This window comes from Carcharhinus amblyrhynchos, chromosome 16 (genome assembly GCF_965287045.1).
Source record: "Carcharhinus amblyrhynchos chromosome 16, sCarAmb.v2.hapA, whole genome shotgun sequence".
NCBI lineage: Eukaryota > Metazoa > Chordata > Chondrichthyes > Carcharhiniformes > Carcharhinidae > Carcharhinus > Carcharhinus amblyrhynchos.
This window is the reverse complement of record NC_137339.1, coordinates 4,142,613-4,155,113: the sequence shown is the minus strand read 5'-3', so window position 1 is coordinate 4,155,113 and position 12,501 is coordinate 4,142,613. Positions and strand designations below refer to the sequence as shown.

Sequence of the window (12,501 nt, the reverse complement as noted above, 5' to 3'; positions counted from 1 at the left end):
TCCCACTGAAGTTGTAATGCAGGTTTAGAAGAACCTATATGAAAATTGCTGGTAACTAACTTATTTTTCCATGTGATTTTTGCAGCTTAAGAAAGCTACATCAGCTCATCAATAATGATCTTAACAAGTGTTGGTGCTAATGCAGAATTGAAATTGTCTGTTTTCATTAATGTTCTTTGTGATGAAACTGTGTCTTTAAGAAATGTGTTTTTATCATGTTTCTTGTAGAGGATATATTTAAAATTCAACTGTTTTACATAGTGCCGATTCATGTGCACCAGACAGCTCACATGCTGAGAATGCAGGTTAATGACTGACTTTAGCTCTGGATGTATTTGTTTTAAATTGAATTAATGCATTTTTATTTTGATTTCTCCCCTGGTTCTCAGAGTAGAGTTTTGTTAAGGTTGATTTACAGAGGCAGAATAATGTGAATGGGCAAAGCTAAGCTTGTAGGGAAAACACAAAGCTGCTTTTTTTTTAAGAAAACAGTCAGTTGCCTGATCCTGAAAAAAGCAAGAGGTGTCCTTCTGTCTCTCTCTGGACGCTGCTGTTAGAACACATGTTTCTCTCTCTCGCTTTCTCTCCAGAGGTGTTCAAAAGGTTTTTGGACTGTTCACACATAAGCCTGTGTGTCACTAACTGATTTTGAAGAGGAGTTTAAGTCTATCAGAGGAAGGTTGCTTGAATTGGAACTAATAAAGATAGGAATTGTACCTACCATGTTTAAATATTCCAATTGGTAAAAGCTAAGCAAATTCATTTGTTATAGTTAAACTGTAATGTTAAATAGAGGTTGTTTTGATAAAAGCTTCCAAATGTGCCAATAGAGACACACATGGAGTAAAACACCTTATCCTCACACTAATGCCAAAATAGAAAAACTGTTGGGGTGTAGTTGGGCTTCATAATGTACTTTGGGGTTTTTGCTCTGGTACTCTAACAATTTCCATTTACAAGGGGCATAAAACCAAGAATCATACAGAACATTGGATGATTAGTCCACTGGGTTCACTTTACTCTTTGTCAGAAATAATGGATATAACCTTGACGTTTTATCAGCTTTTTGAGATCCAACTGTGTCCCTTACATTACATGAAATAGGTTGTAATACAATGCAATAAAACAATCTTATAAAACATACAGTCATCAAAATACTTTACACTATGTTATGTAGCACTTGTCAATGTTTCAGTGATCTGAGTGCAAGCACACAGCAGGTTATGTTAGCATGAATTATCCCAAACCAACCCAACAAAGGGTTTACTCAGGGCACTGAGTTTCTGCGGTTCTGTCTCTGGGTTAGTTGCCTAGGATTTGGCTGAGAATGGTTTAAGCTGTCACCATCTTCAGAGTCCTCGCTGTCACTCTCCAAGACTAACAGATCATGGTCACTATTGTATTCCTTTTTCAGCTCCTGAATCCCATCGTGAAGCTCCAACAATTGTTTCACCATAGTTTGATTCTGGAAGCGCATCTCCGTCTGTGAATTATAAAAGATGGGTTAGGATCTTTACTCCCAGTAGGATTTCTCAAATAAACATTCTGCTGCCAGATTTCATGCAAGTATAGAGAAGGAAATAGTAACTTGTCTCTCTTTAGATATTTTGTGTAATAACTTCCCTGTTGGAAAGAGCATAAAGTTCAGACTTTTCATGAAAGTATTTGTTCAGCGCTGTTTTAAGAACAAAGCAGTGCGATATGAAAATTTAGGTGTACAAACAATTACGTTTTTTCAATAATTTATTTTTCATGCGGCCCATAGAACTGCCAGAGTTACATCTTAAGGGCAATTAGGGATGTTCAATAAACACCAATTTAGCCAGTAAGGCTAGTCTATATTTCTTATTACATCAGACTGACAATATTTATGATGCAGCATTATTGCTTATGGCTCTTAACAATGTTAGTCTGTCGCAAAGGAGGAATTTAAATGGTGTTACAGATGAGAAAACACTAGTGCTACCAACTTACAATCAATATTAAGAACATAAGAACATAAGAAATAGGAGCAGGAGTAGGCCATCTAGCCCTTCGAGCCTGCCCCGCCATTCAATAAGATCATGGCTGATCTGTTGTGGCTCAGTTCCACTTTCCCGCCCTCTCCCCATAACCCTTAATCCCCTCTCTTATCAAGAACCCATCAACCCGCTTCTTAAAAATATTTAGCGAGGCAGCCTCCACCACTTCAACGGGCAGAGAATTCCAGAGATTCACCACCCTTTGAGTGAAGAAGTTCCTCCTCAACTCCGTTCTAAACCGCCTCCCCTTTATCTTGAGGCTGTGCCCCCTAGTCCTACTGTCTTTTTTGAGCGGGAAGAGTCTCTCCACCTCTATCCTATCCATCCCATTCATCATCTTATACGTCTCAATGAGATCTCCCCTCATTCTTCTAAACTCTAACGAGTACAAGCCTAGTTTATTCAGCCTCTCCTCATAGCTCAATCCCCTCAACTCCGGTATCAGCCTAGTAAACCTCCTCTGCACTCCCTCCAGGGCCAAAATATCCTTGCGCAGGTGCGGCGCCCAAAACTGCACACAGTACTCCAGCTGCGGCCTCACCAATGCCCTATACAGCTGCAGCAAGACCTCCCTACTTTTATATTCAATCCCCCTCGCTATGAAGGCCAGCATATCAAATATTTGGGACACTGCACAGGTTAAAATATTAATGACATTTTTAATTCTTAAAAACAGTTTTAAAAAAGCACTAATAAAGCATTCATTTCACAACTGGGCCAGTGAGAAACCGAGTCATCATGCCAAAGCCCTGTACACCCATATTTGAAACATAAGAAATAGGAATAAGCCATATAGCTCCTTGAACCTACCCTGCTATTCAATACTGACCGTCAATACCACTTTCCCTTACTAACCCCACATACATCGATTTCAGCTTGGCACCAACATTGCTCTGAGATAGAGAACTGCAAAAATTTACAACCCTCTAAGTAAAGAGATTTATCATCAGCCTTCAAAGCTGTCCCCTTCACTGAGACTATAAGCAAAACTTGAGAAGAATGGGTGAGATTATATTAATCATCAAAGTTGCAATTAGTTGGCACAAAGATTATGGTAAGAGCTTGTTGATTATACGAGGAAGAAAGACAGAGGAAGACTTCCACAGTTTTGAGATCCTGGAGATACTGAGTTTGTATGAAGACTATGTGATGAGCATGATTTTGATGCAATGAAGAAAGAAATGTCAAAGAAAGCTTTCCAGATTTTAGAACTAAAACTAACTAGTGATATACTCAGAAAAAAAATCGGTATTGGTTACAAAGCAGGTCAATATTAAGAAAGAAAGACAATTTGTCAGGCTCGAGTCTACCATGCTTACATTCATTTATCTTGTCTTGACCATTTTGGGTAAATATCAGCTATTGAATCATACAACTACAGCAGAAAAGAATGCCATTTGGCCCAGCATGTCTTGGCTCTCTACCAAAGCAACTCAGCCTTGTGCCATTCCCCGGCTTTTTTGACGGCACGGTAGCACAGTGGTTAGCACTGCTGCTTCACAGGACCAGGGACCTGGATTTGATTCCTGGCTTAGGTCACTGTCTGTGTGGATGTTTGCACGTTCTCCCTGTGTCTGTGTGGGTTTCCTCCGGATGCTCCGGTTTCCTCCCTCATTCTTAATGACATGCTCGTTAGGTGCATTGACCCGAACAGGCGCCAGAGTGTGGCGACTAGGGGATATTCACAGTAACTTCATTACAGTGTTAATGTAAGCTTTATTTCTGATTAATAAATATAATAAATAAACTTTTTTACTTTTGTTTCCTGTAGCTCTGCAACATTTAACTCTTAGATATTATCCAAGGCCCTTTTGGAAAACCATAACAATCTGACTCCATTCTCAGGCAGCACATTCAAGATCCTAACCACTGGCTGCACAGAAAAATTTTTCCTCATGTTGTCATTGGTTCATTTGCCTTTTACATTATTTCAGTGTCCTCTGCTTCTTGACTTTTTTGTCAGTGAAATAGTTTCTCCCCATCCATTCTGTCCACACCCCTTACGATTTTCAATAACTCTATCAAATCTCTTAATATTCTCTTTTCTAAGGAGAACAGTCCCAGCTTTTGTTTTTCCTCTGAGTGTTCCAATTTCCTCCCACAGTCCAACAACTGTTTCACCATAGTTTGATTCTGGAAACGCATGTCCACGTGTGAATTGTAAAGGATGGGTTAGGATCTTTACTTCCTGAGAAGCCAAGTCATGAGGCCAAAACCCTATACTCTCACATTTGCAACATAAAAAATGGGAGTAGGCCATATGTGCAGGTTTAAATGGATTTCCTGTGCTAAATTTCTCTTTAGTGTCCAAAGATATGTAGGTTTGGTGGATGAGCCATTGTAAATGCATGGGGTTATGGGAATATGACGAAGGGGAGGACCTGGGTGGGATGTTCTTTCGGCGAGTCAGTGCAGACTCAATGGGCCGAATAGACTCTTCCTACACTGTAGGAATGCTATGGTTCTCCAATCTGTCCTCAGCACTGAAATCTTTCATCCCAGGTACAAGTCTAGCAAATTATTTCTGTGCCGTCTTCAATGCCTTCATACATAAGAACTAGGAGCAGGAGTAGGCCATCTGACCCCTCGAGCCTGCTCTGCCATTCAATAAGATCATGGCCGGTCTTTTCATGGACTCAGTTCCACTTACCCGCCTGCTCACCATAACCCTTAATTCCTTTACTGTTCAAAAACTTATCTATCCTTGCCTTAAAAACATTCAATGAGGTAGCCTCAACTGCTTCACTGGGCAGGGAATTCCACAGATTCACAACACTTTGTGTGAAGAAGTTCCTCATCAACTCAGTCCTAAATTGGCTTCCCCTAATTCTATTTTCGCTCCCCCCACCCACCCCCCACCAGTGAAAACAACTTCCCTGCTTCTATCTTATCTATTCCCTTTAAAAATACCTAAGGGAACAGCTTCTGCACAGTCTGAATGTTCTTAGATTAATTGCAGGTGAGGTTAAAATATGTCCCGTGAGCATTTTCTATTTCAAGCTTGCCACTGCACTGGAGTATAGAATCAGCTTTGACTTACATTGTGTTTAGACATAATATTGGTGCCAAATTAAAGCATTGTTTACCAACATTAAGAAGGTTTGATTTCTTAGTTGTCCTCAGGATAAGGGCATTGTAGCAGGACAATATATATTACCCATCCTTGTATCTCCTCTAAGTTAATAGTGGGTCTGATTTACTTACCTCTATTTAGCACAAATCAGGTGAGAAACAAATAAAATGCTGCAGGGGGACTAATCCTACTCCATTCATACCACTCGCACACCAATTTGGCTGACTGCAACTTTAAATTACAGATGTTGGATCCCTGGATCAAAATCCCAAATTACATTAGGAAGCCAAACCAGACCCCAAAAATTTTTCTATTTTGGCATAAATGTGAGGATGGGTGCTTCATTCCAGGATAAAGTAGAGATCTTTTATAGTAAGGCAAACTTCATTTAGTAACGCAGTTTAATTATAACTCTGACAAATGAAGTAGCTGAACTATTACCTATTGAACAATATTTACATGTGAAAAGAAACAATTCTAATTTCTAACTTACCATTGTTTCAGTTCCAAATAAACAACATTCTTGCAGACCCAAAAGCCACTTTAAATGCAGTTAGCAATCATAAATATACTTGCTATAAGGGTATAGTCTTAAAGCTTTCAGAGATTTTGTGGAGAGAGCAGCTTGCAGGCCACTGTCTTTAAACAAATCCCGGCCAGAGTGCTCTCTGCTATATACCTGGCTCCTCCCATTAATCACATTATCATATGACCCTATCAATCCAAATCAACTTTCCATTCCTTAATTCAAAAACCCCAGGGACCTATTCTTTTTGTAAGCTCTTTCCCAAGTAAACACTACATGGCTAAAATGAGTAATTATCCTGCTTTCCCAGCATCTGAGCTGTATTCCTTTTCCACATATACTGACTGCCTGTAGAAAAATACTGAACTTCAAACAGTCCCCATGAACATATATCTATAGCAATAGCATACAAGTGGCAAGGACACCACCCCAAACTGCCAGAGTTGTTACTAAATATGCAGATTGGATTCTGATTCACTTAGAAACATAATATGAATAGGAGTAGGCTATGCAATCCTTTGAGCCTGCTGTGTCATTCAATAACATCATGCCTGTTTTAAATGCGGCTGTTATGATGGTCATGAAGGCCACGGAGGCTTGCTGTTGATTTCCCTGGGCTTTAGGGAGTACGAGCTCTCTTATTGAGTAGGTGGAGGCTTGCCCATTATGAAGCATACAGCAGGGGCTTTTAAATATGTTACTTCACCCAGTCTAGTGTTGTAGGTCCTGACCTGTTGTACCGCCTTACTATGAGCTGCAGGACCAATCTCTTTTTTAGTACACAATAAAAGATATTGATGAAGGGAAACTGGTGTTACAGTGGCCTTAACTCTACCGCCCCCTATAACCCTTGACTTCCTTGTAGATCAAAAATCTGTAACTCAGCCTTGAATATAATTAATGGTTCAGCCTCCACTGCTCACACATAGGAGTATCTGAGAGAAGTTCCTCCCATCTTCCTTAAATGGGAGACCCCTTATTTTTTAATTGTTCATCCTAATTCTAGCTTTCCCCAAGGGGAAACACGCTCTTAGTGTTTATCCCGTCAAGCTTTCTCAGAATCATATGTCTTTCAGCAAGATCACCTCCCACTCTTCTAAACTCCAGAGTACAGACACAACTTCTTCACCCTTTTCTCACAAGACCAACATTTCATCCCAAAAATCAACCCTAGTGAATGTTCTCTGAACTGGAATTGGAATGTCGTGTTGAAGTTGTACAAGGTATTGGTAAGGCCACATTTGGAATACTGTGTACAGTTCTGATCATCCTATTATAGAAAGGATATTATTAAACTAGGAGGAGTGCAGAAAAGATTAATAGGATGCTACTTGATAGTTTGAGTTGTAAGGAGAGACTGGATAAATTGGGACTTTTTTCCCTGGAGCATAGGAAGCTTAGAGGTGATCTTATAAAATAATGAGGGGCATAGATCAACTAGATAATCAGTGTCTTTTCCCAAAGGTAGGGGAGTCTAAAAGTAGAGGGCATAGGTTTAAGATGACAGAGGAGAGATACAAAAGGGTCCAGAGGGGCAATTTTTTCACAATGAGGGTGATGGGTGTCTGGAACAAGCTGCCAGAAATAATAGTAGAGGCAGGTACAATTTTGTCTTTTAAAAAGCGTTTAAACAGTTACACGAGTAAGATGGCTATAGAGGGATATGGGCCAAACGCGGTCAATTGGGACTAGCTCAGTCGTCAACAAAAAAGGGGTAGCATGGGAAGTGGGGCCAAAGGGCCTGGTCCATGCTGTAAACCTCTATGACTCTATGCTTCCAATGGAAAGATGTCTCTCCTTAGATAAGGTGACCCAAAACTGTACATATTCTTCTAGGTGTGGTCTCACCAATGTCTTATACAATTGTAGCAAGACGTTCCTACTTTTGTGCCTTACAATAAAGGTGAGCATTCTGTTTGCTTTCCTAATCATTTGCTGTACCTGCATACTGACTTATTGTGATTCATGTACAGGGTCCCCCAGATCCTTCTCTATTGTGACATTCTGTAATCTCCATCCATTTTGCTTTTCTGTTCTTGCTAATGTGGACAACTTCATGTTTTCCCACATCAAATGCCAACTGCCAATTTTTGCCTAATCACTTAATCTATGCAGATGAAATTTAACCCAGACAAAGGTGAGCTGATGTGATTTGGAAGGTCCACTGCAGAAGAAAGCATACAGTAAATGGTAGAGCCCTCAGAAATATTAGCGTACAGAGGAATGTAGGTGTGCAGATCCACAGTTCCCTGAAGGTGGACAAGATGGTCAAGAAGGCATATGGCATGCTGACCTTCATTGTTCAGGGTTTTGAGTATAGGAATTGGAAAATCATGTTATGAAGAAAGGCTGAACAAACTTGGATTGTTTTTATTGCAGCATCGGAGGATGATGGGACGGGGTGGGGGGAGGTGCCTGATAGAGCTTAGATAGAGTGGATATTCAGAGTCTTTTTTCCAGGATCGAAGAGTCAATTACTCGGGGCATAGGTCGAAAGTGAGAAAGGTAAAGTTTAAAAGAGATGTAAGGGGCAAGTTTTTCACACAGAGGGTGTGAATATCTGGAACGCACTGCTGGAGGAGGTGGTGGAACAGATTCTATAACAGTGTTCAAGAGACATGTGGATAGATACGTGAATAGGCAGGGAACAGCGGGATATGGACCACACAGAGGCAAGACAATATTAGATTAGAGGGGCGTCTGCATTGGCACAGACTTGGTGGGCCGAAGGGCCTGTTCCTGTGCTGGACTGTTCTTTGTTCTATTTACATCCATTTTCTATGTGTCCACCTTACATCTTCCTTTCCTATTTGTCTTTACATCTTCAGCAAATTTGGCTACAGTTAATCCCTTCATCTACATCATTAATATAGATTGTAGATTTGCTTTTTTAACATGTTATTCTATCTAAGGCCTAAGTGGGGGAACAATTGTGAAATCTCAAACCAAACCAAACTAAACCAAGAGAAACAGCTGCCAGGACCAGAAAAGACAAAATAAATTTTCTGGTTTCTTTGTGAACCAGGGAGAATAAAAGTGCTCCACTGGGCCCCACTAGGAAACCTTAGGCTTCCCTTAACCCAGGCTTTTCTTATTACCTTACCTTATCTTGGACTGGAGAGCACATCCTTGCTTTGCCAGCAATGCCCTATTTTAAAGACTGGGCATTCAGTTCCCAATGACTTGCTAGCTGCTTGGATCATTAGCAGGGTGATAATGGGTCCCAAGCCAGGCTTCCTCGTTATCTCTCCTCAACAGGCCAGTATTTCACTAAAATTCCCATCCGTGAGTTAAAATTGAATCTGTCACTTAATAGACAACTTAATAGACAAAGGGTGGGAAGTTCCCTTTCCCTCCCCAACAGATATGAGTAAAGCAGTTTGGATTTTAATAAAACAGCAGTTTTTAACATCGTCTGTTTTAAACAGGTTTGTTGAATTTAACAAAATGTTACTGTGGGAATTCAGCCTCTAATAACTAATCCAATACTAGAACTACAGGACAGCTGTTTCCCATCCAATAAGAGTGTAACTTTGACTAAAATATAAAACCACAGGCAACAGATACGCATTCTTCTTTTGCATGTTTATCATAATTTTCATGAGAGTTTTTATATACTGTAATTTTGGAATAAAATAGAGAGGCTCACTCCCTCTGCACCAGGGTTATGTCACAGCCTTTCCTTCATTCTTCATACTTCAAGACATTAATACAAGGGTGTAGTTAAATTAATTTACTGGACTATTACCATTACCATTTTGACTGAGTTGAATTATTCCTAACAAATTCTTTCTTATCCTACTCTCTCTGCTCCAGACTATTCCATCTCTTTTTCCCAATCTGCCCCAAAATATTCCATCTTTTCTCCATTCTCTGCTCCATTATCCCATTTCTTTTCTCCAGTCCAGGCTATCCCATTATTCCAAAGGGTGTTGATGATTTAGTGGTATTATCGCTAGACTCTCACTCCTGAAACTCAGCTAATGTTCTGCGAACCCGGGTTTGAATTCTGCCATGGCAAATAGTGGAATTTGAATTCAATAAAAATATCTGGAATTAAGAATGTACTGATGACCATGAAACCATGAAAAACCCATCTGGTTCACTAATATCCTTTAGAGAAGGGCCTGTTTGTGCTGTGGTGTTCTATGTTCTTTACCTGGCCTGGCCTGCATGTGACTCCAGAGCTACAGCAATGTGAGTTGATTCTCAAGATATCCGAACAAGAGCAACAAGGGATGGGCAATTAATGTTGGCTAGCCAGCGATGCCCATGTCCCACAAATTAATTTTTAAAAATTCTTTGCCCGCTCTCTGCCCCAGGCTGGTTTATTTATTTTCCCACTTCCTGTTCCAGTCTATTTCTGTTGCTCCAATTAATCCTAATCCCTATTATCCAAATCTATTTTCCATATTTCTGACCCAGAGTATCCCTGGTTAATCCCGCTCTCTTTTCCCCAATCTCTGATTTAGAACGCTTGATTCTTTTTTCAGTTTTCCTCACTGAGATTACCCATGTTCAATATCCATCTCTTTCTCCCTCTCCCTCACTGATCCATTTCAATAATCCAGAATCCTTCCTTCATATCTGGCCCAGACATTCCCTAGTTAATCCTCACCTCTGACCCAATCTATCTCTGATAATCCTCAACTCTTTCCACACTCTCTGCAGGTTTTCCTAATGTCTCGCCCCACTGTATTCCCATTCCTTTCTGTGACTGCCTATCTGGGATTAATTCAGTTATTCCCAATTTCGCTACAGTTCCCTCGTTATTCCTTCCCACTGCCTCACAAACTAATTCCTGAATTTCCAAACCCGGATTATTTTGATTAATCCTGATTCCCCAATTAACGCAAATATCTTCCCTCAGTTCTGAACAGTCATATTGAGCCTAGAATATTAACACTGTTTCTCTCTCCATAGTAAGAAGTCTCACAACACTAGGTTATAGTCCAACAAGTTTATTTGATAATAAACCCACTAGCTTTCGGGGTTTCGGGGCGAGTCTCACCTGACGAAGGGGCAAACTCCGAAAGCTAGTGGGTTTACTATCAAATAAACTTGTTGGACTTCAACCTGGTGTTGTGAGACTTCTTACTGTGTTTACCGATGTCCAACGCCGGCATCTCCACATCATCTCTCGCCATAGACAATGACATATCTGCTCAATTTTATTCCATAACTTTCTCTTTTTTATTTCTTCCGCATTTCCCTGGGGGTCAGACTATCACTGTTTCAAACCCATTTCTCACCAGTTCCCATTTGAGCCACTCCAGTGCTCTCTCCATATCTATCGTCTGCCTCTTGCCTTGCGGCTTCCAGTCGATGCCATGAGAGCTCTGCCCCGTACAGAGCCTGGCCTGGCTGCTCCTGCCTCTCCCGTCCGCGAACCTGTTGGCTTTGGAAGAGAATTCCTTCAGTTTGGTGACCATTAGCTGCATCTCAGAAGCGCCTGCCTCTGTGAGCCGTGGTGAGAGCGCTGGATGTGGGGAGGGCGACTGCCGTGTCTCCGCCAGCTCACCGACTGGGAAACCCGGGCAATCAAAGAGAGAGAGACAGACAGTCAGTCAGAAAGATCCTGCTCTCTGCCCCTCGCGGGAGTCCAGAAAGCTGGAATCAGGTTGTATCAAGTGGAACTCCTCCAAGCCACCGAGCTGTCCTCAAACTTCAACTCCAATGCTCAGGGGCGGCCTCGGTGACTTCAGATCCTATCAGCACCATACGTTACAGTCATTTCCTGATCTGTGCCAGACAGCTCTAGCCCCTCCTCTAATCATTAAATGCCTCACCATGGAAGCCCAAAAACGCCAGTGTTTCCCAAGTTCTGATGAGGGTTTTCAGTTATGTGGAGAAACTGGGAGGGTAGTGTCTCTGGAAGGGAAAAAAATGCAGGACTATGAAAATGAGTAGAGGGAGCGAGACTAATTAAATACATCTTTCAAACAACCTACACAATGCAATGAGCCGAATGAACACCTTCTGTGAGAATCCAATAATCTATTATTCTTACCCTGTGTGTCTTCTCACAGCTCTCACAGAAAAATAGAAGAGCAGAATATTTTTACCAGGTGAGAGATTAGTAAATATTAGTATGCACAGGAATTTGAGTGTTCTTATACATAAATCATAGAAAGTTAACTTGCAAATACAACAAGCAATTAGGAAAACTATGTTGACCTTTCCTGCTTCAGGGTGGACTATAAGAATAAAGGGCTGTGGTGAGGCTCAATCTTGGGATACTGTACACATTTCAATGTCTTTAACTAGAGGGGTTGCAACAAAAGTTTGACCAACATGTATCCCATCATCAATGTAACTAAAAACAGATTATCTGATTGCTTGTCTCTTTACTATTTGTTGGACTTTGCTGTCGACAAATTGGCTGTCAAATTTCCTTCCAATACAATAAATTCTTATTTCACCATCTCCACAACACTCAAGAATGTCAAACTATGCAAGACCACCCCTTCCACCAACATTCACTCCCTCTGCCACCAGGGCACAGTTGCAGCACTGTGTACCATCTACAAGATGCATTGCAGCACCTCACCACCGCTTCTTCAACAGAACTTTCCAAACCTGTGACCTCTACTACTTAGAAGAATATGGAAACATGGCCACATATAAGTCACATACCATCCTGATGAGGAATGATATCACCATTCTTTCATTGTCACTGAGCCAATATCTGGAATTAAGAATCTACTGATGACCGTGAAACCATTATTGATTGTCAAAAAACCCATCTGGTTCACTAATGTCCTTTTAGGGAAGGAAATCTGCCATCCTTACCTGGTCTGGTCTAAATGTGACTCCAGATCCACAGCAATGTGGTTGACTCTCAACTGCCCTCGGGCAACTAGAAATGAACAATAAATGCT

At 41.0% G+C, this 12,501-nt stretch overlaps 1 protein-coding gene across 1 annotated transcript; it reads right to left on the bottom strand.

Annotated features, from left to right (window-relative positions):
- Positions 1–334: 334 nt before the first annotated feature.
- On the bottom strand, positions 335–11,320 carry LOC145353602 (uncharacterized). The gene is made up of 2 exons (XM_080204359.1): positions 10,873–11,320; positions 335–1,483 (listed from the first exon to the last, which is right to left on the bottom strand). Exons 1-2 carry the CDS (start codon positions 11,059–11,061, stop codon positions 1,268–1,270), a joined length of 405 nt encoding a protein of 134 aa, XP_080060485.1. The 5' UTR covers positions 11,062–11,320; the 3' UTR covers positions 335–1,267.
- Positions 11,321–12,501: the final 1,181 nt, after the last annotated feature.

What these genes read in the sequence shown, in the direction of transcription:
- LOC145353602 (XM_080204359.1), bottom strand. Translation starts at nt 11,061, where the DNA reads ATGCAGCTAATGGTCACCAAACTGAAGGAATTCTCTTCCAAAGCCAAC. An exon ending in AGTGGCTCAAATGGGAACTG is followed by an intron (nt 1,484 to 10,872) that starts GTGAGAAATGGG and finishes TATAATTCACAG; the next exon opens with ACGGAGATGCGCTTCCAGAA.